The sequence below is a fragment of the Typopeltis vanoorti genome, chromosome 6 (assembly GCF_054136105.1).
Source record: "Typopeltis vanoorti isolate ZY-2024b chromosome 6, IOZ_Tvanoo_1.0, whole genome shotgun sequence".
NCBI classification, from domain to species: domain Eukaryota; kingdom Metazoa; phylum Arthropoda; class Arachnida; order Uropygi; family Thelyphonidae; genus Typopeltis; species Typopeltis vanoorti.
Window position 1 is genome coordinate 126,383,180 of NC_143554.1, and position 27,548 is coordinate 126,410,727.

At 34.6% G+C, this 27,548-nt stretch overlaps 1 protein-coding gene across 5 annotated transcripts in view; it reads right to left on the minus strand.

Moving 5' to 3' along the window:
- The window catches only part of LOC150105922 (liprin-beta-1-like), a 268,087-nt gene that overhangs the window by 5,672 nt on the left and 234,867 nt on the right, over nt 1-27,548 (minus strand). For all 5 annotated transcript variants that reach the window (XM_090394411.1, XM_090394410.1, XM_090394409.1 and 2 more), the window contains 5 exons: nt 23,591-23,716; nt 11,319-11,447; nt 7,066-7,254; nt 6,622-6,804; nt 699-758 (listed from right to left, as the gene is read on the minus strand). In XM_090394411.1, the coding sequence (XP_090250537.1) occupies nt 699-758; nt 6,622-6,804; nt 7,066-7,254; nt 11,319-11,447; nt 23,591-23,716 (687 nt within the window). The remainder of the gene's footprint in view (nt 1-698; nt 759-6,621; nt 6,805-7,065; nt 7,255-11,318; nt 11,448-23,590; nt 23,717-27,548) is intronic.

Consider the following 27,548-nt stretch of genomic DNA (forward strand, 5'->3'; position numbering starts at 1 on the left):
CCGAAGTATTTTCAGGACTGGGGCAACTTGCAGCAAAGGTGGTGTATAACTTCTCATCACTTGCCTTGGTATCCTATAATGCAAAGCACATCTCCTTGCGGACATGTATAATGCTATGCATTAAGGGAAGGGTCACTACGCAGACTGGTTTCGACCTTTCTTGAAGTCTCATCAGTGGGAGCCAGACCCAGAGGTGGTGATACTAAGGCGGAAGTAATGGAGAAGGAAATATAAGAATGGAAATAAGACTTCTCCATTACTTCCACCTTAGTATCACCACCTCTAGGTCTGGCTCCCAACTAATGAGACCTCAATAAAGGTCGAAACAAGTCTGGGTAGTGACCTTTACATTATGGGAGATACTAAGGCAAGTGATGAGAACTTATACCACCTTTACCACAAGTTGCCCCAGTCCTGAAAATACTTGATATGACTTGCAATTTTATATGGATGCTTATGACAGATATACCAACTTAGAGAAAAAAAAAATATTGCCTATACTTGGATAAAGGACTAAACCAAATATATAATTGGTAGTATAGCCAAGTGAAAAAAAACTTCCATCATGAAAAAAGATGATGAAATTGATACCTTCAGTTTGCTCTTTTATGTATGGTATAATTTTTTAAATAACATTTGTTTTAGCCTATTTACAAACTGATTACATTTGCAAAGAGTAGATATTACAATACACATACCGTTAAAGAGCTTATTTCTTCTGAAACTTCCCCAATCCCATGTGTCATCTTCACTTCATCCTGTTCATATGCACAAAAAAAAAAAAAAAAAAACCATACATTTTGGATAACAGATTTTTATATACTAGATTCCCAAAAGTATATGCTGCAACAAAGCTAAACTCCTTAGTTAAATCAATCATGTCATAGATATAGGCAATGATTATTTAAATAAGACCAAGTTAAGTGATGTTACCTTCAAGGGTTAGTTATCTGTCAGCACACAACACTTGAAGAATATGTACAGACTTTAGTGTCTAGAGAAATGGAATGGATTTCCTAAAATGACTCTTGCAATTTGATGGTGAGTAAACAGAAAATATATGCAAAATTGATAATATATCACTTTGGTTTTTGAGGGAATATTCCAGGAAATTAACAGCTCTGATGTACTTGTTTAACATTGTTCTTAGGAGGTGGTCTGAAAAGTTCTTGGCCTAACAATGAAAAAACGAATTTATAATTTCAAAATTATCTTTCAACATAATCTCCCTTAAGATATTTATTCCAGCGATGATCAAGCACCATTATCCAATCCATGTAGTAATTCTCAGTGAGATCTGCAAAATACTCCTCTACAGCTGCAATCATCTCGTGATTCAAAGAAAAACGCTGACTATCAAGGAAGATTTTAGCTTTGGATAGAGATAGAAGTCAAAGGAACCAAATCTGGGGAATAGGGTGGATGTTCCAACAATTCATAGTGCAGATCCGTTAATTTTCCCATTGCCAAAACACCTTTGCGGGCAGGTGCATTCTCCTGATGAAAGATGATTTTTTCTTCTGCAAACCGGGTCTTTTCTCATGAATTTTTTTATCTAGTCTGGTTAAAAGATTGGCATAATATTCCCTGGTTATTGTTTTACCCTTTTCAAGATAATTAATAAACAAAATGCCTTTTAGCATCCCAAGACAACGATGCCATAACCTTTCCTACTGATGGAACCGACTTTGTCTTCTTTGGTGCTGAACAGCTGGCTTCTGTCCACTGTTTGGATTCTGTTGTGTAATGGTGAATCCAAGTCTCATCCATACTAATAAACTGATGCACAAAATCAGTTTTGTTCTTGTTAAAACGCTCCAAGCACTGATCAGATATTTTCATGCGAGTGTGTTTTTGATCTGCTATGAGCAGGCAACCCTCTTGGCAAAACTTTTTCATTTGCAATTCTTCATGCAAAATATATCCTACACATTCTTTTGAAATGCCTATAGTCTCAGCAGTTTCATGCACTATGACGCACCAGTCATCCAGTACCATATCATGCACTTGATCAATGATTTCTGGTGTTATCACAATTTTGGATGTCCTTCACGTGGATCATCTTCAAGGCTGGTACGGCCATGTTTAAACTCGGCAGCCCATTTCTTAATTGTCAAAAATGAAGGAGAAGAGTGTCCATAAACTTTTGTAAACTTTGAATGAATTTCTTTTGGTGTTAAACCTTCTTTTACAAAGAATTTTATAACTGCACGATACTCAATTTTATCCATTTCAAGGGAATACAGAAAATACTTTTGCTTCAGACAGCTGTGTGTGTGTGTGTATATATATAAATATATATATATATATATATATATATATATATATATATATATATATATATATATATAAATAAAACAAGCTACTTGATAGAATGACTTTCAATTTCACATGGATGCTTATAACAGATATACCAACTTAGAAAAAAAAATCTTGCCGATAGTGTTGCCATCTATGGTCAAGGCGGACTTTTTTAGACCAACCACATACTAGGTCGAGTTCCAAAGGGGTAGAAAGAGGACAAAATTGTTCTGCTTCATGAGGATAAGGCTGAGGCTTCAAATTAGACCAGTCTGTCTGGAGTTGTTGGTTAAAGTTTTGGAAAGTTTAGCAAGGACCAAGATCCAGAATTCAGTGACAACAGCAGCAACCTCTTTGATGAATAACATGGATTTGCTAAGGGAAGATCATGTATTAGCCATCTACTTTTTTATAACAAGGTGACAAAAGAATTAGACAAAGGGACATTCATAGATAGCAGTATACTTTGATTTTGCAAAGACCTTTTGATAATTGCCACCTGACAAGCTGGTAATTAAACTGCAATGGATGGGATTTGATAGCATATTAGTACACTGGATTAGAAAGTGGCTTTCTGATAGGTATCAGGAAGTTGTGTATGGGGGAATCATACCCGAAAAGAAGAAAGTCGCAAGTGATGTGCCTCGAGGGTATGTTCTAGGACTGTTGCTGTTTAACTTGTATGTTAATGATATTGGGAAAGGCTTGAAAGGTGATATACAGTTGTTTGCAGATCATGTACGGTTGGGAAGAACTAACAGGAGTAATGCAGATATGTCTTACAAGAGAGCTGAAAATAGACTGGGTTGAATGGGCAAGTAAATGGTGCTGCCAGAGTTCAGTGTTGCAAAGGGTTAGGTCTAAAATTCGGGAAGCAAGCATCTCAAGGGTCATGGTGGATAAGGACCTAAAATTTAGAATATAACACTGTTGTGCTCTTCTCACGGTTTTAGCAGATGATGATGATGCAGAGGACATTGATGTGAAGAAGTAAGATTGTTCCATTGTATAAGGCTTGATCAGAATAATATGTATTATTGTGCAAGATTTTGGAACTTGGTTATCAAAAGGATGGAGGGATATCCTGCAATGATTGGCTATAGTGGTTTCTAGTCTCTGGAATGTTGAGTATGAAGAAAGTTTGTGGGAATACAGTTTACAGTCATTGCAGAGGTAATGTGTTTAAAGCATGGTATGTTGAGCTATGTGTGACAGGAGACTTATTGTGGGAGATCCTACTAACTTTATATTTTAGATAATTTCATCCAGCTAGACATATGCAAAGGAGAGATCTTTAAAGTTTTTCTATAATGCTTACGTAGCAACTTGTTTGATTCATAAATCTGTAAGAGCTTAAGGAATTTCAAAGAACCTTGATTGGTAGGTGCTATTGGCAAGTTTGTGGCAGAATTCCATGGATGATACAACAGCTAAGAAAATGGATACTGGTGATCACAGAAGTTGATGGAGATGGCCAGTGAACCTTAAAGTAGTTACACCCATCCCCAAAGACATCTGTTCAAAATGTAACATTCAATCTTCAAATGTTAAGAGTTATTACCCATGAGTATATTTGCTATCCATAAGCAATTGCATAGCTTTTTCATGGTAGAGTTGCAATCACAAGCTACATATAATTTCAATGAACATCAAATATCTGGAGTTGTGCTGCCTTGTTTAATAGAAAACAGGCACTATAGACAGTGCTGCAGTCCAATAACTATGTTTGGACGAGGTTGTGTAGTGCAGGCTATTCTCATGGTTCAACAAACCTGTTGGTTAATGTATCACTTGCAGTATGTGTTATGGTGAACATTGGGAGACATATGAATACCTATACTCTTTTTATCTTTAGATTTTAAAGATTTAGCCTGAAGAGTCGGTTGCACCAAAAACAATTCAGGATTTTGTTTTATTTTTTACCAGCCAACTTGAACTTAGGTTGCATGGTATTGTCCAGTAAATCCTGAATGAATTTACATCTGGGGTATGAATAAATCCTCAAGTTGGAAGTTTCACACTCCCGTTTATTTTTCCTGTTCACTCACCAGATTTCAGTTGGACTCAAGCTCTTTGCTGTTAGCCTTGTTCCAAGGTTACTCTTCTTATCAGCAGTCAAGTGATTTACATCTTTCCCAGACTTCTAACCTGTTACTCTGATAGGTCCATGTTTCAGGTCTACATTTCTTTATTCTGTTTTTTCTGCTTCCCTTACTGACTCTTCTTAGAGTACATCATGTCTTTTATGCACATGCAATATTATTTGCATGAAGACAACATGTTATATTTTTAGGAGTGAGCTGAGTTCTCTAGTTCCCACTCATCCACCATTTTTCATTATTGTAAGAATCCATGAGTACAATGACTAGTGTACAACTGACACTAAATCATAATGTTTATAAATTTCACTGTCAACCTGGATGCAATACCAGCTATACTGGATAATTGATCCACTATTCATTCTTTGAATTTACATTCAAATGAATATTACCATGATTGCAATATCTCCATGCCCAACTACTTCTATCAAATCGCAAACAATAGAAACTAATGTGAACAAACTCATACTACTACTGAAATATCATTACACATTAAAAGACACCAGAAGTTGAGATCACAATCCCTGATTTTCAATAAAAATAAACAAATTAACTGCTTAGAATCCATAAGAGTTATTGCATGGAAACAGAGTAAGCCGAGTAATTAATCTTAAAGCAATTCCATTTGATATCTAATCATCTTGTGAGCCCAACTCAACTAGCTTTTTCACCTTCTATAACATTATTAACATCAGACCTGCAAGGAGTCAAAAGACTCATAAAGAAAAATAAAGATGAAACAAAAGTAAGAATATAAAAATCAGTAATCCAACCAATATTATGTATGCATCTGAAACAAGAATAGAAACATCAAAAATACGCAGGTAAATACTTGTGAAATGAAAACATTAAGACAAATAGATAATAAAACAAAATTTGATAGAGTGAAAAATTAGATTTGTGAAGAATTTATGAAGATAAGATTTGAATGGAATCAACATGAAAAGAATAGCTAAACTGCCAAGAGACAACATCAAATATGAAAAAAAAAACAGTTTGCAGACCTACATTGAAGGATTGGAGACACACACACTTTCAGGCAATGAAGTCCACTCTCCAACCAATTTACATGTAAATAATCTGCTCCTCACCCACATCTCATAAAGCTTCAAAGGATAGCATCTTATTCTACTCCAACCATGTTTCACTTAACTATTTTCAGGCAAATAAACTTAAATCAATGCAAATTCAATGAATGCCAGGAGTATGAGAAGTCTGATACTGATGGCATTCATAAATAAGCATAACATTTCTTGATCTATAACCAGATCTACCAATCATCTGTTGCTTCTCCTGCTCCTATCTGCTAATCTTCATAACCCTTTGCCTCATATATATCTTCACAGATTTAACTACTCTTCATGCAATCCAGACCATCCTATTCCTATGGTAACTATCCTTATACATGCATTTATTAGTGCTTTCAGAAGCTAATCGCATTATGACTGACAGCAGTTGATGGGTGACTTTCATAAATGCTGCAATGTGTCTTTTTGACTTCAGCACTTAATCTATTATTACCTTGAGATCCCTCATTTTCCATATCATAGTTCGTTTAATGTGGCATTCCATTTTCTTAAGCGAAAGATTAAAACATTAGATCTGAGAACATTAAATTGACATCTCACTGAACCAGCTTATTTGAGTTCAGACCACACTAGAATTCTCTAGTTATTACCTTCAATTATTTGTTTATTTTGTCATAAGTAATATCATATGGTTGAAATATATCATTAATGTAAAATATAATGGAGAATTTTTTTTTTTTTTGAATCAAGTGATGGAAAAGAGTATACTTAAAAATCTCCTTGAAAATAACAGCTGAAGGGAATATTATTATTCGTGACATCTCCAAGGAGTCCAAAGACTCATCGTGGGAGGACACCCACTGCACAACTCTCCATCTCCACCACTACGCTGAACCTCTACTACCAATCATCTACATCAACGCCACCAATACTAGTATTTATTGTCTGTAAATTGCGTGTGTTCTGAAGGGCTTTGTCTGTATGCGAGATGAAAAACCTAGAGTTTCTGGGAGGAAAAACCCTGCTGCCTTCCATATGAAATCGGCTAACTCACCTTCAATTGAAAAAGTCCATATAATGATTCCTTCCGTCATGACGAAAATCAAACTTAGGCCTTTTCTAACTGAAAAGTGCAACGTACTGTAGTTCTTCCAAAATATCAGAAAAAAAATTTTTTTTTTTAAATAGCTTACTTTTTCATTTGTATTGGACTTATTAGAGTCTTTCATGCTGTTATCCTTTTGTGATGAGTTTTCCGATGAGCATGATGAATTTTTAAGGGTTGAAGTTGGAGTATCCATTGGACATACAAAATCTTCAAACTCTAGCTCTGATTTCCTTTTCCTCATCAATGCAAATTGTGTTTTACGAACAGCCTAGAAAAAAAAAGCTCAAGTGAAATTCGTAAGTGATATTAACATTAATATATTTTTAATATATTAATACTATTACTAATATTACATTAAATCTTTATTTAATGTAAAATATAGGATCAGAAACTATGGAACGGTCATTCTTTTATAGTATTAAAAAATCAGTTATGACAACATTCTAAAATTATGAAATTAACTTGATTGTTTTACAGTTACTTTCATTAAGATGAATGATTTATTACTCTTTCTGTTGCCTTAACTTACTTTAACTTTTGTGCTAGGAGACAATGGAAAGTAGCCAGGCTGAGTTTCACATTCTCGCTTTACGGCCATTAATTCTATACCCACAAGTTGCTTAAATTGAGTATTAAGATGTCTCCTTAAAAGTGTCTTTGTAGGTGGAATGTTGAGTAGAGTTGCCAAGAGATCTGCACTAAATCGTGGTTCATAAACCTATTAGAACAGTAGAAAATAAAATATTTTTCTGTTGAATTGAATATATTAATACATATGTAATAAACAGTATCTGAAATACATTAAATATTGGGACAATAGGAGATTGCTATGAGATAAAAGTATGATATGTAAACTGCAGATGTTCTATGTCTCTTTTTGGTGGGATGTGGGATTTTATGTTGGGTGGGTGGGTTTCATCTTCTGCAAGTTGCATCTTCTCAATTCATTTCATCTGCAAGTTGCATCTTCTCAATCTTTCCTCATATTCGACATTCCAGAAGTTAGAAATTACCTTAGTCAGTCACCTCTGGGAAAACCAGGTGACCAAATCTGGGCATAATAGTCCACGTGGCCTAATCAAAGCCTTATACAATGTAAGAAGAATCTCCCTACTTCTACAAGTCGGTGTCCTCCGCATCATGCCCAGAAGCCTTTGCGTTGTCTTCACAATTTTAGCTATGTGTCCCCTAAATTTCAGATCCTTATTCACTATCACCCCCAGATCTCTTATTTCCTCCACCTCTGACAATATATCCTCATCAAGTGTAATTTCTGCATCCATCTTTGTTTTCCAAATTTTAAAACCTTACATTTTGCAACATTGAACTCGCATCCCCTTTCCTGTGCCCAATCACTCAATTTATTCAAGTCTTCTTGTAAGGCCAGAACATCTTCTCTACTCTTCATGGTTCATCTGAACTTTGCATCATCTGCAAACAACTGAATATCTCCATGCAAATCTTCACCAATATTATTAATATACAAGTTAAACAGTAATGGCCCTAAAACAGACCCCTGAGGCACACCACTAGTGACTTTCCTTTTCCTGGATATCGCTCACCCATACACAACTTGTTGATACCTATCAGATAGCCAGTCTCCAATCCAATGCACCAATCTAATATCCAACCCTATCCACTCTAGTTTGACCGTCAACCTATCATGAGGTACTCTATCAAAAACATTTGCGAAATCAAAGTATATTACTGTGTATCCTTCTCCTCTGTCCAAGGAAGCAGTCACCTTATTGTAATAAGTAAGTAGATTACTAAAACATGACCTCCCTTTAGCAAATCCATGCTGTCCATCAAAGATAATACTATTGTTGTCAACCCAATTCTGGATCTTAGTTCTCACAAACTTCTCCAACAACTTAACCACAACAACTGACACACAGATAGGCCTATAGTTTGATGCTTGAGTTCTATCACTTCCTTTATGAAGTGGCACAATCTTGCCCTACTTACACTCCTCAGGAACTTAACCCAGTGCAAGACTCATATTAAAAAAAAACGTCAAGACAGGTGTCAACTCCCTGGTACATTCCATCAGAATACATGGTGATATATTATCAAGTCCTAGAGCCTTATTTACATCTAGTTTGCTCATCTCCCAATACACCTCTTGCTCACTTACAGTCAGTCTCTTCTCCCCATCATCAACTGCTCTCAATCTCTCCATGAAGTCACATTCACAAGATTGAAAGGCCTTTATGAACTGCTCATTAAGTATCTCCACCACACCTTCTGCAACAGCTGTCTTTATACCATTTTCTCCAAACAGTCATCCTTCCCCAATCATTCTTTCTTTTGCTGGCTACATATCGAAAGAACTCCTTAGGATTCTTTTTGGCTTCATTAGCTAACTGCTGTTTATACTTCACACTTTAGCTACCCTCACCAACCAAGTCACCCACCTTGCCTTGTCTTTGTAGTCCTCATGGAATTGGTTATTTCCACTTCTCTTATGCTGCCTCCATAATGCCCCTTTTCTCTGTATCACATGCTTAATCTCTTTATTCATCCATTCTTTTCACCTTAAGTGAATGCATGCAACTAAGGAGTTTCCAGGAAGCATCATCTCCAACTCTCTACATATGACCAGCAGAAATCACTTCGCTTGAATTCTAGGATCAATGATATTTATTTTAGAGACAAAGAATTTCAAATCTGATGGAAAACCATTCCATAATGCCAAAATATTATCAACATATCTGTACCACAGGTTTAGGAGAAATGTCATTAACAAGACATTCTTTGATATTTCTGCAAGTAGTAACAGCAAGCATAGCAGAGTGAGAACTATTCATGGTCGTATCTCCAGTCTGCTGATATAATTTGTCTTGGACACTAAAATAACAAAAGTGGACAACATGCCCACAGGAAAATCTTGTTTATTGCAGTCTTACTTATGCTGTAGTGATGCTTTTTAAAATTAATTATTTTATTGCATTTTATTTTGATTAAAATTACTTCTATTGTAAGTTTGAGTTTTTTATGTGACTTTTTTGTGATCTGCAGTAAAACTTCATTTGAATGAAATTTTACTACAGATGTTGGAAGTTTTATTCACTTGGTTAGACTATAAATTATATATTTAGTTTAAATCCTTTATCCAAGTGTAAGTAAACAAAGTTTGTGCCTGAAGTATCTTCAGGACTGGGGCAACTCGTGGTAAAGGTGGAATAAGTTCTCATCACTTGCCTTAGTATCTCCCATAATGCAAAGCACATCTCCTTGAGGACATATATAATGCTATGCATTAAGAGAAGGGCCACTACCCAGACCGGTTTCGACCTTTATTGAGGTCTCATCAATGGGAGGCAGACCCATTGGTGGTGATACCAAGGTGAAAGTAATGGAGAAGTCATATTTACCTATACCAGTTGCCAAAAGGTAATTCAGAGTAATTTAATCTTATTATTAAATTACTCTGAATTAGAGAAAGATGTTGGAAGTTTTTTTCACTTGGTTAGACTATCAATGACTATAAATTATATATTTAGTTTAATCCTTTATCCAAGTGTAAGCAAACAAAGTTTGCGCCTGAAGTAAAAAAACTTCCAACATCTTTCTCTAATCTGAAGTAATTTAATAAGGTGTGACACCTTTTGGCAACTCGTATAGGTCAATACGACTTCTCCATTACTTGCATCTTGGTATCACTACCACTGGGTCTAGTTCCCACTGATGAGACCTCAATAAAGGTCGAAACCGGTCTGGGTAGTGGCCCTTCCCTTAATGCATAGCATTATACATGTCTGCAAGAAGATGTGCTTTTCGTTATGGGAGATACTACGGCAAGGTGATGAGAACTTATACCACCTTTACCACGAGTTTCCCCAGTCCTGAAGATACTTCAGGCAGGTGCAAACTTTGTTTGCTTACACTTGGATAAAGGATTAAACTAAATACATAATTTACTACAGATCACATGCTGAATGGGGAGAAGAATTAAATGTAGAGTAGGGACATACAGTGAAATGTGAAAGACTCAGACATATTGATCACACCAAGGAAACCAGTTATGTTTACATATAGCCTTCATAGTTCCCCTATGCATCCCACTGAATTTGAATTACCTCCAGGCATGATATGGCAGAGTAAGTAAGTAGCAACATGGTTATTCACTTCCTGGTTGGGAAGTCTCCTGGTTGTTAATATCAGGTTTGGGTCTTTGTATGTGGTAATGGCCTGTAGAACTGCATTACTGTTGTCAAAGGACAGGTCTCTATGATGTATTTGGCAAATCCTTGAAGGGTTTCATCCACACTGCATGTGAGAATGAAAGGGAGAGGATAGACATCAGGGCCTCTGCCCTCATGACCAAACGTAACAATAATCACCCAAAATTCTAAAAGGAAATTTCCAACTAGTCTGAGTTTTGTTTGAATGATTTAATATGGGGAAAATGGCATTCATGTTTTTACTTTTATGGAAAGAAGATAGCATCGATGAATAAAATTACACTCATTTAATAATTCCAGTATTTCATATTAATCATACCAGATAAATCAGCACAGACAATGATGCAAAATTAACATGTACACAGATACAAAGGTAGTAAAAACAGACTAAGAGCCTAGAACAAGTACTTCAGTGAATACTATCTGGGAATTTTGGTTGTTAATCAGAAGGCTTAATGTTATTTTATTTATTTATTTTTTCATTCACTAGTTTCATACAATATAAAAAGCTAAATACATATGGATGAATGAACAAACATACGATTAAAATATACTGATATTATCAGGTTGTATTATAATAAATGCACTACTTTACCATTAAGGCTCCATGAACACCACTACCCCTCAAATTTGGGGCATATTCAGATAAATCGACAGTTCGAAGCCACTCCATTACCCGATGATTTGTCCAAAGTGATACATCCAAAGATGTATACTCTTTACTCTGAAAAATAAAATAAAATACACCCACCTACACACAAACATCATTCTTATACTATACGAGGGTGGTCTGAAAAGTTCTCGGCCTAACAATGAGAAAACAAATTTATAATTTCAAAATTATTTTTATTTTCCAACATAATCTCCCTTAGGACTAATACATTTATTCCAGCGATGCTCCAGCACCATTATCCCATCCCAGGGATGGGATAATGTTCTAAGTAAGATCTGCAAAATACCCCTCTACAGCTGCAATTCACCTCTTGATTCGAAGAAAAATGCTGACCAGTGAGGAAGAGTTTTGGGAAGAAACAGAAGTCAGAAATAGAAATAGAAGAAGAGTTGTTCCAACAATTCATAGTGCAGATCCCTTAATTTTCCCATTGCCAAAACACCTTTGTGGGCAGGTGCATTGTTCTGATGAAAGATGATTTTTTTTCCTGCAAACTGGGTCTTTTCTCACAAATGTTTTAGTCTAGTCTATTTAAAAGATCGGAATAATATTCCCTGGTTATTGTTTTATTTTTCAAGAAAATTAATAAGCAAAATGCCGTTAGCATCCCAAAAGACCGATGCCATGACCTTTCCAACTGATGGAACTGACTTTGTCTTCTTTGGCGCTGAACAACTGGCTTCTGTCCACTGTTTTGAATGCTGTTTGGATTCTGGTGTGTAATGGTGAATCCAAGTCTCATCCATACTAATAAATCAATGCACAAAATCAGTTTTGTTCTTGTTAAAATGTTCCAAGCACTGTTCAGAGATTTTCATGCGAGTATGTTTTTGATTTGCTGTGAGCAAGTGCAGCACCCATCTTGTGCAAAGATTTTTCATTTGCAATTCTTAATGCAAAATATATCCTACATGTTGTTTTGAAATACCTATAGTCTCAGCAATTTCATGCACTTTGACTTGCCGGTCATTCAATACCATATCGTGCACTTGATCAATGATTTCTGGTGGTGTTAAACTTTTTGGACGTCCTTCATGTGGATCATCTTCAAGGCTGGTACAGCCACATTTAAACTCGGTAGACCATTTCTTAATTGTTGAAAACAAAGGAGAAGAGTGCCCATAAACTTTGAATGAATTTCTTTTTGAGTTAAACCTTCTTTTACAAAGAATTTTATAACCGCACGATACTCAATTTTATCCATTTCAAGGGATACAGACAACACTTTTGCTTCAGACAGCGGTATAAACTACTATAACAAACTACTTGATAAAATGACTTGCAATTTCACATGGATGCTTATGACAGATGTACCAACTTAGAAAAAAAAAATCTTGCTGATAGTGTTGCCATCTATGGTTGAGGCTGAGAACTTTATAGACCACCCTTGTACATGCATAACTTTCAAAAGAGTGAAAAAAAATTATTTTTTTTATTTGTTATGCATGATTTTCTGAAATTTTTATATAACTCTTTTAATATCAGATAATCAACAAAAAATAATATATAGTAATGGAGTTGCACCTCTATTCAGCCTATAAGCTAAAAAATGAAACCTATATATAGGCTTCAAAAACACATACCTGGTATGTTTTTTGAAGGTAGCGATTACATAATATTTAGCAAAGAACTTAATGCCAAAACAGTATGAAATTTGGAAAAAAAAATGTTGAAAGTGAAGAATGAATAAATGAGCATAGAAATAAATATATATCAGCAGAAATAAAACATAGATAAAACCAAAGGGACACTCCTAAACGAAAAATAGCCGTAAAAATAATAGTTTTAAGAGGAGTAACATGGGAATTTCCCAGAAATAATACCTATAAATAAAACCAATTATAAAGCTAATGAATCAAAAAACTTAATTTGAAAAGGTTAAGAATTAAAAACTAAACACCTGTAACATACATGCAATTCCTACACAAAAGAAGAGAAACATAATATAAAATGGAATAATCTAACAAATTTATTAACAACAATGGATACATCTCACTTTCCTCCTATCTGAGAAAATACGAGGAGGAAATTTTAGTATTCTCTAACAATTTTTCTAGAAAAGAATACATTGTTGAGATTACTGAATACATTATTAAGATTATGAAATACATACATCATTTCCACAAACAAACTAGAAAATGATCCTAACAAAGATGTTTTTCAAAACGGTAATATCAAATATTAAAATAATTACAAAACCAAATATTTCCCTATAACTTCAACAAATTACAAAAAATTTTAAAAATAGTTCTAATATTATCATCAATAAATCAGAAAAAAAAGTGATATTTGTGATAATTGACAAAACTGATTATCACAATAAAATTTTAGATGTTAATGATACCAATAAGTATAAAATGACAGAAGACCTCACACCCAACATTATAAAATGAACTGAAAACTTTTACATCAACTCAAAGAAAAAAAACAAAATAAATAAATACACCTTGAAATCTTCCCACTATTTTTGGATTTGTAAGTATACATATAAATTGGGCTATCCCAAGCACTCCCATAATTTCATAAAAAATTACAATAGTCCCCTGATCAAAATTTATCTTTCAGTTAATAAATACATTACTAAAAGTTTTACTGACATACTTTAGAGCAGCGTTTCTCAACCTTTCTAAGCACAAGGACCAGTAAAATGCCTAAAACAATTCTACGGACCGCTAAGTTATGTATTTTTTTTGAAAACCTATGTGTGGATTACCAACATTTGGGAAAACCATGCCATTTATAATAAATCTAAAAGCATGTTTTGAACACATATGGAAACATAATTAAATTGGAAGTAAACGATTAAAAGCGTATCATCATTGAACAGAGTTTTAATTTTTATTAAACAAATAATATGATATTATGTTACTACTTACTTTTAATGAGATGGTTGAGCTTCTCGGCCCTTGCAGAGTTGCTGGATATCTGGCTCAATATTGGTCAACTTCAGTCGAAGATCGGCACACACTAAGACGATTTCTGTATTTTGTTTTAATTTGAAGGAGCAATGAAAATCCTTTCTTACAAAGATAGGTTGTAGAAAACTGCATGACGATTTTCAATGCATCTTCAGATAATTCAGAAAATTCACTTTTCGCTGAAGGCGAGATCCAGAATTGAGCCAAACCAAGATGACGGAATTGCATTTTAAGCCCACTGTCACTTGAAAGCTCAATTAACTGTTCTTTTTTTGATAATGAAAAGTCATTCTCGTGACTGTAAGCCTGAAATGGATCATGAACCCACAGAAATTTCTTATAAAAGTTATTTGGAAAATATATATATTTCAAAATTCTGTTTCAAAGTTTTGAGGTGGTCACAAACCATTTCCAGAAACTTAGAATCAACAAAAATATCATTTTACACTAAAAAGGATTCCAGTGTTGGAAAAGGTACAAATTGTCTGTCTTTTACATAACTAATCCATAACACCAGTTTTTTCTCAAATGCCTTTATTTTGTCGTAGGCATCAAGACCAGTTGAAGAATTTCCTTGAACGGAGAAATATTTAGTTCATTTAATTTCAAAAAAATGTCTGAATGATAGGATAGTGTTGATAACCATGCTTCATCAATAAGGAGTGATGCAAAATCAGAATTATGTTCATTTACAAACAATAAAACTTCGTGCCTTAATTGAAATAACCTTGTTAGTACTTTGCCCCTAGAAAGCCAGCAAATTTCAGAATGAAGCAATCAACAAAAATATCATTCTATTTTATTGTAAAATATCACTGCCCATTTCATCGCAGAGTACTGAAAATAACTTATTTAACAGTCGAGCCTTAATAAAATTAACTAACTTTACAACATTGTGTACACAGTTTTAAATTCTGGTGGCATTCCTTTGGAAGCTAATGCTTCCCTATGTATGAAGCAATGTACCCAATTCATATCTGGAGCAGTATACTTCCTTGACTTTAGGAACAACCCCACTGTTTGCCTGTAAGGGCATGAGCTCCATCCAAACAGAAGCCCATACATTTTTCCCACTGGATCCCTTTGTGTATGTATTATGTAATTATTGAGTGTGTGAAATATTTCTTCTCCAGTTGTTCAGGATGAAAAAGTTCTACAAAACAGAATATCGTTATGAATGTTGTTATCATGTGCATATCTTACGTAGCATATGTTGTGTCGAGAAAATGTGATGAGTCATCCCTTTTTCCGACCCAACATAGGGTTACCTCAGAAGGAGTGGATAAGGACATACTTATGCCTCCAAATAGAAAAAGTGCCTAGTAATGACTCAAGAACATGTATACATTCAGATTTTGTATATTCTAAGCAATGTTAAAGTATCCCATAAACTAAATAGAGAATGACTGTATATTTATTAAGGCAGATAATCATGTATAAATTCCAAAAGGATGTGTACAAGCTAATAAAGTTCGTGGCCACAGTATCCAATCGGCAGCCGTTTGGATACTGTTTGTTACTGGAGATAAATGTATTTCTTTATGTGTAAATCAAATGAGTTTGTCATGCTTTCTGTGGATTGAATTACCGCTTGGAAAATTATGAGCCGTGCATAAAAGGGGAATCCACAAGCAATATAAGAAACAGGACCACGACTGCATACTTCATGATCCCTGCATTTTCTTTCTAAGTAATCTTGGATAGCATATCAGGACTCAGTTGCCGGCTGGTGCAGTCATTAAATAATATAAATTTGTCGGCAAGTGAGTTAACTGATAATAAGTAATACTAAAATTAATAACAAAGGATAAAGTTTAGGAAAAAACAATAACAGACAAAGACGAAGATATAACAATATTAACGGTGTATATCTTATGTAGCATATTAACAGCACATCATTTGTAACATCAGTAGTCTCATCTATTTGTAATGCATAAGGGTTCTTAACTTTTCGATTAATTGAGATTCTCTGTCACCTGCCATATCATTAATTCTGCGACCGACAGTGCCATTTGAAAGAGGAATCAAATCAACATCTTTAGTAACCTGTTGCCAAACATAGTTTTTACCACATCTTTTATATAGCTGGAAGCAGTAAATAAATTTTCCACGATAGAATGAGGTTTCTCTGTTTTCGCTATGCGCAAACTTAAGAGGGATGCTTCCAATGCCTTGCTATTAATTGAACCCATGGCCAAATCCCATGATTTAATGTCCCTAAGCATCGCTGAAAAAATTCAATTGGCTTATTTTTCACATTGCAATGCTTAGTTTCTAAATGTCATCAGAGTTTCACAGGTTTCATGCACTTGTTCGATAACACATTGAGATTTCTGTTCACTTTGATCTCCACCCCAAGTAAACCCGTATTCCAAATATGAACTGTTATAATCCCTACTGTATTTTTTCTTTGAACTGCTTGTTTCTTCTACTTTAATAGTATCAGATTTACTCGCTGTTACAACATGTGTATCACAATTAGGGTTAGCATCACCTGTCTCATTTGCTTTTCTTTTCAAAGTCCTAGTTCTAAGCTACTTTTCATTGTTAAAAAAAAATAACGTTTCCGAAAAATATATAAATACTGGGGTTAACTCACAACACATTTTGTCCAAGTATTGCTTAGCACTTCTGAAGATATACTGAGCCATGGTTGAAAGAGGAAACCTTCAATAATGAAAATCAATAAATAACAAGCAATTGGTTGAAATGTGGATAACATGTTTACTTCAAATTTGACAAAACAGCAAGGGAAGGCAGAAGCAATAAACCCATATTGTGTTCACTTCATCCCTCTTTTATTACTACAATAATTTGTAGTGGCAGAATATTCATGGAATGAACATTCTGTCACTGTTTGTTGGGTTTTTTTAAGTACCCATTTTATTTCAATAATTTTTACTTACTTATTGATTTTTAATTTGTTTTGTTTGGATAATTAAAAAATATATATTTATTTATTTAATTTAAGTCTGCCAGCAGACCACCTGTCCCAATGCCGCAGACCACAGGTTGAGAAACACTGCTTTAGAGCTTATTCCACAAACTAGCATACTGACTGACAATATTCTCTCTTCTTTCTATGCCTCTTCTCTGTATACTGACAATAGGTCCAAAATCGTGGACATTGTCCACATATTTCATTAATTAAAATAATTTCAACTAATTTCTTTAAATACAATAATAAATACTTATGAAGAGATTTTTGGTCTTCAAATGAGACTAGTGTGAGCTGAGAGAGACTCAACAGAGAGAGGTAGTCTGTTGAGTCTCTCTCTCTCTCTCAGCTCATTCTTATATTGCTTCTGTACACATGTGTCATGTGACCCTACTTTGCATACAACTAGATTTTAATGATATTATATAGAAGTTAAGGAAGATTGTAGATCTGATGGTAATGGTTCATTTGAAGCTGTCTGGAGTGAGATAGAGGCCAACAGAACAAAATATATTGTTGGTTGCTGTTATAGACCTGGAAGCCCAGAAGAAAATGTGGATGACATGCATCAGCAGATAAGCACAATGAGTGCCAGCTGAGTAATTATCATGGGAGACTTCAATTATGGTGATATAGATTGAAAGGAGGAAAGGGCATGGCAAAATGGAAATGGAATTTATACAGTTATGAAGGGATAATTTCCTGAAACAGTATGGTGAAGAAAGGGACCAGGAGTTTGAGAGTATTGGTTCTGGTAAATAGCATCAGAAGATCTATCTATCTATAACTACAGAGTAACTCTACCTCTGATTGCAGTCTTGTCCTGGGAGGTTGCTCAAAATGTGGAAATTTCAGTCAAGAAACAGTTTATATGAAATTACAAAGCTGGTGATTATGACAAACTTAGAAGGAAATTTTGGAGCAGTGCCATGGCATAAGAAGCTACATGGAATGAATGTTATTAGTACATGGGAAGTGGTTAAGGATTGTTTCAGTGAGGCAGTATCAGAGTGCATACTCAGGGTCAGGAGGATAAACCAAGAATGGATTAAAGGAATGACTAGCAATAAATATAAAGCAGGAGCTGAAAAAAAAAAAAAAAAAAAAGAAAGAAAGAAAGCATTGTGGAAGGAATATAAACAAAAAGGTGATCAGCATTCTCATGAGCAGTATAAAGCACAGGCCAGAAAGGTAACTAGTGTGGTAAGAAAGGCTAAATCAGATTTCGAGAGAAAATTAGCTTAGCATGCCAAAGTAAATCTCGAGAGTTTTTTTTTTTTTTTTGCTACATAACAAGTAAGAGAAAAAATGATTATGGAAAGATATGGAAAGATTATGGCAAGGTTCTAAGGGAGTGGAAAGAGGGTAAAATAGTTCCATTACATAAAGGTGGTTCCAAAACAGAAGTACAAATTACAGGCCAATTAGTATATCTGGAGGCATGGTTAAAGTATCGGAAATGTTGGTTAAAGGTAAAATTCAGAAATGGGTGGATAGGAATATGATACTTTATAGGAGGCATCATGGCTTTGTAAAAGGTAAGTCCTGCCTCAGTAATTTATTCACTTTTATAATAAGGTGACAGCAGAATTGGATAAAGGAAATAGCTACACCATGATATTGTTGAACTTTGCAAAGGCATTTGACAAAATATTGCATGGAAAAATATTACATAATTTGGAGTAAATGGGAATAGACATGAGGCTGATGGCATGGATAGGGGGAGTGGCTGATAGACATCACAGGGTGGTGTATGGTGGGGTGAGGTAGAATCGAGGTGAATGAGGGTAACTAGTGGAGTGCCTCAGGGCTCTGTACTAGGACCACTACTCTAATTTGTACATTAATGATATATAGCAAAAGATCAGAAGGGGGATATACAGTTGTTAGCTAATGATGCAAAACTAGGGAGGGGAATAGTTGCTAAGGTGAGTAGGATGATTGCAGGATGATTTAAATAAATTGGCAGTGTGGACAAAGGATAATAGTTGTCAATTCAATGTTGTAAAATGTAAGTAATGCACTTCGGAATGAAAAGATTACATACTTTACATTCAATATGATTACATCATATTGAAGGTACTAGTTTACAAAGAAATTGATGAGGTTAGGGATCTGGGGGTGATGGTGGGGACCAGTGGTGGCTGGTGAAAATTTTAAGTGGGGGTGCTGCATATATATATAAAAAAAACTTTTTTTTTTTTAATCAGTAACGAATTTATTAATAAATAAATTTACATATTAAAAATATTTCATCCTCACCATGAACAACCACCAATAATAAAAGTTTCGTATCAATAGCAATGACAAGTGCAAACGAATATCGATTAGATTGCGGTGCATTTGTTTCGTGTAACGATAATTGAAAAAATATAATTCTTTTCATATTTTCAACAGTGACACTCGTCATAATTCAGCCTTGTATCTATAATATATAAATAATTATATGTTATTTTAACAAAATAAAATAAGATTTACAAAAAATAGTTCACCATGCACGAGCACCAATAAAAGTTTTATATTTCACAGAAATAAGGCACGTAAACATACTAAAAGTACATTGCCGTTTGAGCAATTACAGTTGGGAACAACGTAACATGCAATGACAAGTGCAAACGAATATCGCCGTTAGATCGCAGTGCATTTGTTTCGTAATCTAAAGCGTTAATCGAACAATTCCAATTATTAACTATTCAATCAATGTCAAAACATAAGCTGTAACCTTTAACATGTTGTACTGCATTTATATAATGTTGTAAGCATTGTTATTATTTATAAACACAAACAAAATTTAATTTTTTTCTTGGGAGGTTCTGCAGTGTCACAGTGCTTATGTATGGGCTGCCAGTGGTGGGGACAGAGAGAGAGAGAGAGATTTGAAATTCAGAGAATATAATGCAAGAGATGGCAAAATAGCTCAGAGGATTACTTGACATGTAAAGATATGAAGGTTATTACCCTCCCTCTTTATAAAGCTATGATTCGGCCACATGATAACTGTGCACAGATTTGGTCACCTATGTTTCTTGGGGGGGGAGGATTCAGAGATGAGTGACCAAGCTGATGATAAATCTGTGGAATTCTCTATGAGGATAGATTGAGAGCATGTGGGTTGCAGAGTGTAGCTGGCAGGCAGAGGAGAGGGAGATATGATAGAAACTTATAAGTTACTAAAGGATACTATAAGATTCACACAGAAGAAATTTTTCAGTACATGGGGAATAAAGGGGAACATAAGGGGTCACACTTGAAAGCTGTCTAAGAGTGTGGTTAGTAAGGCTGTGCAGACTAGGTTCTTTTCTTGAATGAGTGGAACGGGTTGCCAGAGGTGGTTGTGGCACTCCAACAGTGAATAGGTTTAAGATGTATGATAGCTATTCTGTTAATGAATAGAGTGGGTTTTCCGCTATGAGTCTTTTGACTCCATGAAGTGCAAATATAAATATAAATAATAATGAAATGCTCTGGAAATGGCAAGAGAACAGGATGCTTTTTCTTCAAATGTTTACATGCTGACATGTAAACATTTGAAACTCTATATATGTGAAGCACAGCCTAATCCTTAGAGATTTCCACACAATGTGGAGATCCCTAATCATAGGGATCTCCACATTGTGTGGAGATCCTAGATTCCCATATATAATACTAGAGATTTCTATATATGAAAATTTCTAACCCCTCCAGTCCTTTTGGGCTCAATTCCCCCTATAATCATTTATAGCAATATAAGAGGTATGATATGTGTAAAATCTCGTATAAAAAAAAACAGAAATATTTTTTTCTGTGTCGATTTTACATGGGCAATTAAATTACATAAAATACTTGTAAATAAAAAAAATGTATAACTTACTGTACTGTAATAAATCTGGTAACTAATTGTTAGAATATTTAAGTAAGAACCACTAAAATTAATTGAAATAAATCTTTAACAAAATGTTAAAATATTTTGAATGAGAACCAGTAGAATTGTAACTAAAATTAAATCCAGACAGGATTAGGCTAGGAGACCTAAGGCTAGCAACAGTCGCGGTCACCGGATTATGAATTTTCCCACCAAAACCCAACGATAGCCTGGATGACGGAGAAAACTCCAGTAAATCCAGGGAACTTTTTGGAAGAAGGCCAAGGTCGGGAGAATGATATAAAAGGCAGAGATTGAGTAACTAGGGGAGGCTCTCATTTTGAAGTTTTGTTCCTGTGCCAAACCTTTCTGAGAGTTGTGTTCCCATGAATAGCAGTTTGATGAAGATGGGAAGTTCGCTAGTAGCAGAGACGGCCTTTTCCAGATATCCCACTGTGAGATTCTTTGATGATCTATGTGTGTGCTGAATTATTGCAGCCGTATCCTAGTGTGCCCGATCGAAAGTTTAGCAGGGAAGAAGCGGAATGCACCCATATCCCACTGTGAGATTCTTCAATGATCTATGTGTGTGCTGAATTATTGCAGCCGCATCCCAGTGTGCCGATTGAAAGTTTAGCAAGGAAGAAGCGGAATGCACCCATAAGCTTTTAGGATCAAGGACTGTGTAATGAACTAGCAAAATTGTAAGCAGAATGTTTCATGTAATATCCTAGATTGTGAAGTTCAAACAGATGTTGGTTCTGTTAATTGTTAGCATAGAAGATATTAGAAAGAAATTGGAAAGCCGTATTTTAGTTTGAATGTGAATAGTAGAATATAGAGATCTAAAGATTTGCTTATATTGTGTAATGCTAAGAATGAATGTGATTTAAGTTTTGCCTTTTTTGTTTATAACGTGAATGAAGTTTAAGTGTGTTAAGTCCCATCCAATGTCTAAAAAGCTATGTGTATTTATAATTTCTTTGTCTCAAAGCTTAAGTGAAATGCTTAAATGATTATGTGGAGAATCAGACATGTGACAAGTATTGTCTCCATTGTACTCTTGTCTTAGTTAGAACCAGACACGTGATATGTGCTGTTTGAATGTTGTATATAATTTGTCTTAATATGAATAAACATGTTTGTTTTGTTAATTGCTTACCTGATCTTGTTTAGCCAATGCACTATCTCATAAAAATACCAAACCTGTGTGACCTAAGAACAGTAATAGCCATGACTAATTAATTAATAGGCGTTGCTTGAGATAGAGTAAGATTAAGAGTAAAATTTGTGCTTAGCTGAATATTTCTCTTGTAAGTAAGGGAAAGAAAAACGATTCTTTTACGCCATACTTAATGGTGCAGTCAATAAAAAAAATTTTTTTTAAGGATTAATTGAAGGTGAAATACAGCAAAGTAGATTAAGGACTTGGCTTCAGCCAGAGGCTTTTCCAAAATCTAAAATTCAAGCACGTGTAAAAGCATATTTACAGCCATGAGAAGGGGGGGGGGAAACAAAGTTAAGGACTAAGGGATTAAGAGTAATAGTGAGAATTGTGAGTGAATTAGAAATTGAAATCTATAGTCAGTTTGAACTAGCTCAAGCAATTATGATATTAACAGAGTAAGGAATAAACATACAATTGGCGCAGTTCAACAGAAAGAAAAAAAATTAATAATAAGCATAATAACAACAACTAAATAACTAGTAAAAATAAAAGGTTTTACATATCACACATATAACACCATGAACATAAGTTATTCACTCTACCATTATCAACAATTAATTGTACTTTCTTGCATTTGTATATTGTATCTTGATAAAGCTACTATTGCAGTGGCAATGAAATGGTTAGGAATCCAAGCTACATAAAATTTATACTTGATTTATATGAAACTAACTGGTATTGTTTCATATTTTTTCATACTTTAAAATCCTTAAATTTAAAAACATCTTTAAATCAAAAATTAGATTAAAATTTTCCTCATCTGGAAGAGAATGTCTTGTTAGGCAGCAGCCTTAAATTTAAAAACATCTTTAAATTTTAATCTAAAATGAGATTAAAATTTTAGATTTAAAGATGTTTTTAAATTTAAGCATTTTAAAGAAATTAAAAATAGTCAGATTTAGATGTGTTTTTAGTTTGATGTCTCTGTTTTGCACTGTTATGTACAAGGTGCTTTATAAAGCTTTTTTGCATATTCCTAAAGATGTAAATGAAACTTGTCAGTTTAATAAATATAATTTATTTATTAATTTTTTAAGCATTGTTTTTCTAGTACACATGCATCAAACATGCAAGTGTAAACCAACACATTTATTAGTTTAATATAGTACAGCCTTTTCTAGTAAATATCAAATATTTACAATTACTTTTTTTAAAAAAAAGTATCACTCAAGTGCTTTAATTTTTTGTTTATTTTTATTCCTTCTTATATTCGCTATGTTTAAATTTTAAAAATTACAGTTATAGAAGGACAGAAAAGGTCTTATTTACCTCATCTGGAAGAGAACGTCTTGTTAGGCAGTAGATGTCAAAATTATTCTTCCTCAATACCTGTATACCTCGTTTGATACTAATGTGATGTAATTGATTTGTAATCTTCAATGACAGGAGATCTTCCTAATAAAGTGCAAATAATTTCTTATAGGGTAATCTTGTTTAATCAATTGAAAGTTTGTGATAGAAAATTATCAAATTTCATATACAATTTTAAATGTTGGCACCAATACACTGAATATGCCAACAATTAATTAAACAGAATACTGTTTAAGTATACACTTTTTTGTAATATAAAAGAAATAATATATATTAATGTAATGATATTCTATTAAAAAACTACCTAGAAGAATCAAAATTATTAATGCAATAAATTCATTACTAAAAATATTTAAACAATGTTTTGGACAGCAAAACTTATATTTAAAAACTAGTTTTTTTCCCCTCGCTATATCAAAACATAATGATACTAATCTCAAAAAGTTAATGTAGAAATGGGTAATGGGAAGTTTTAAAAATGGTAGCCATACATCAGCAATATGACAACTTTCAGTGCAAATTGAGTTGTGTTGTATTTTTCCCATTATATGTGCTGTCAAAATTTTAATGTATATGTCAAAAATCTATTTTGAGACACACACACACACACACACACACACACACACACACATTGAAAGATGTAAGAAGTCTGATGATAAATTGGAACATCTGAAGAAAGAGAACAGTGTGATTAAGAGTAAAAAAAAATGGGGGGATGAAAGAATGTTAGTGATGGTATCATATTACAGTTGGTGAGATAAAAAGGGTGTAAAAGATGAAGAGCATCTGAAGAAGCAGCTGACTGATGTGAATGAGAGGGAAGATTCATTAAGAAGAAAGAAGTGTCAAAGAATGATCATGTGGAGTTGTATAGGGATTCAAATGTTAGAGATGAGGCAAGTGCTGGTTATGGGTAAAAATAACCTGGAAAGTGAGAAAAAAAAGAATCTAAATAGAATTTTGAGGTTATTGCAAAAAGTTGCTATTAAATATAATAGTATCATGGGGAAAGTGATTAGCATGTTACCCAGATGTAATAGTAGTGAGTTGAGATTTTTTTCTATATCAAATCATATGAGAGGTGATGGTTGGAAAAGTTTATTAGCAGTTTTTTGTAAACAGTTGGAGGTTGTAGTTGTTGGAGAACACTTCACGAGGAAGGCTATTCCATAGGAGAATAGAGGTACAGGGAAAGAAGATGCAGGTTTGGGTTATTTGCAGTTAGACTGAAAAGGAACATGAGTAGCTGCTACCTTTGTATTAACAGGAATGATGGGTGTCAGTCTGGATCAGTATCCATGGAAGTACCTGTAGGAGAGAGAGAGAGAGAGCTCAAAGAGTGCAACCATGATAGAGAAAAGTCAGTGAGTGAGAGAGAGAGAGAGGAATCAACTATGAGTTAAATTGCTCTCCTTTAGACAGCAGTGAGAAATTGTAAGGTTTTAAGTGCACTGTCCCAAACATGAACAGGATTCTGAGGATGGCAGATTTTGGATTTGTATAGTTAGTAGCTGGATGGATGAAAAGTAATGTCTTCTTGAGCAGAAAAGAATGTCTAGTATTTTAGAGGCTGAGGAACCTATTGATGGGATGTTCTATACCAGGAGAGGCAATGTAAATCAGTCCAAGGATAGATCTGATCCTATCTGATGATTTGCAAATTGCTGAGGGTTAGGGGTAGGTGATCCCAGACCCTGTTTTTGCAAGAGAAAAGGCAAGACTGTATTTTGGTAGCATTGAAGGTGACAAGGTTATCCTTGCCCCATTGAAGGATGGTGTGGCGATCAGTGTTTAAGGTGCTGACAAAGATGATCTTGAAGCTCAGGATATCTGAGCACTGCAAGGTTTGTCAAATAAGTAGGATAAATAGATAACTGGTTTGAGAGAAAAAAAAAGGGGGAGGGGAGTGATAAAACAGAGCTTTGAGGCACCTTGTGTTGATGGCAAAGCTGGCAGCTAGACCAAAGGAAGGCAATTTACTGAGCAGGCCTTGATGCTAGACATAATCAAAAGTTTTGTAAATGTCAAGAGTGACAGAGCATGTTTAATAATATTCACTTGTTTTCTAATGATGTAAAGTTGGGGAAAGTTATGAGGAGTGATGTTGATATCTAGTCCCTTCAGAAAGATTTAATGGTGTTGCACTTTGGAATGCGAAGAGCCATGTGTATTGTATTGGTGGAAATGTGCTTCCGTGGGTAGATGAGATTCAGAAAATGGGGATGATTGTTGACAGATACCTGAAGTTCAGAGGGCACACTGGATGCATTGTAGAGACTACATGATGAATTGCTGCTGTGATAAGTAGTTGTGTCATTGGTCAATTACTGACAAGTAGAAATAAGAAGTGCTTATGCTACTGTACAAAGTACTGATCAGGACATGTGAACACATACACACACAGTAAAATGTACAAATTTGCACCTGGTTTCCACTGGCTTAGTTACCCCACTAAGGGGGGCACCTGATTAAGGTAATTTGACACCGGAATCTTGGTTGTAGGGAAAGGATAAGGAAATGTAAATTGCAGAGCTTAGTGGAGAAAATGAGAAAGGTAATATGACGGAGATATCCAAGTTGGCAAATGTGTTTTACAAAGTCAGTATAGAATGGTAGGTGAGAGAGGAAGAGAAGAGATATCTGGAAAGTTGTGTAAAGGTGTAATGAAAAAGGAGATTAGAGGGAGGGGTAGATTTTTCACACGAAGAGTGATGGATGAGTGGACTGTATTAACCGAATGTGTTGTGAATGCTAACAGTGTGAATATGTTAAGCTTCAATATGCTAGATATGTTGCTGGTTGAGTAAGATCACCCATGATGAGTTTGATGACTCCATGGAGGATTACTATGATAATAATTATGATTAATGTATTTCATAGTAAAATCAGATTATGCAATCCATTAATCTAATATTTAAAAACAAAATGCATAGCATATTAGTAAAAGGATCTCTGGCAAGGGTTACAGTTTCTGTTGTCTCTTAGTCTTCCAACATGGCACGTAAGTGATATCCCTTCAAGAGCATACTGTGGAGATCCAGTACTCTCTTATCTTCTAGGATACAGCAGTAAAGCAGTTCTGCATACTGCTGGTTCCAGATAGTGTGTATAGGATTGAATCAGGTGGTCATGTGTTTAGGAGATCACATTTTTGATCAGCTGGAAGATAATCTTGCTGTCATCTGTGCTGCCAGGTCATGCCTGGAGGGAGGCAGTGAATAGTAAGTGAGGGGGGTGCTACCGAGGCCACTTTATGGCATGGAATCTTGATACTCTCTCTCTCTCTCTCTGTAGGTGACAAGTTAATATTTCACAGCATGTTCCCCTGCTCTTTTCTCTTCACCTTTGAAATATTAACATGATAGACCTAAATAAATATAGTCATTGCAATTAAAATATAAAAACCTCCCAAAAAATTAAAAAACTCAAAAACATCTTACAAAAAAAAATTCCTTCCATATTCACTTTACCAACATTCATGATAGAAACCTCAATCAAAATTACATACACCATCACCTGCAGACCTGATCTGTTTTTGTAGATCATCTTCTCACAAGGAATTCCAGAATATTCCTTGTGAGAGGATGCCTAATCTTGAATCTCTCCTTTTGAACTTATGTGGCTTATGATTTCTTTGCCTTATTATGTATCACTTATATATCACATCTGTTGTCTGTACTATTATTCCAATACTGAAAATCATTCTGATCTCTTTGACTTCTTATCTAGAAACTATCCAAATTCCCTAATGGTGAAGTCATCTTCCTTGATGATTTTAATTCTCAACTCTGGCTTGCTTTTAATAACTCCACTAACCAAGCTGGAAGAGAAGTGGAGATAATTGCTGTAAGCAATGACCTAAAGCAAATTATTCAACTACAAATCAGAATTCCTGACAATCCTCTCCACCCAAGCA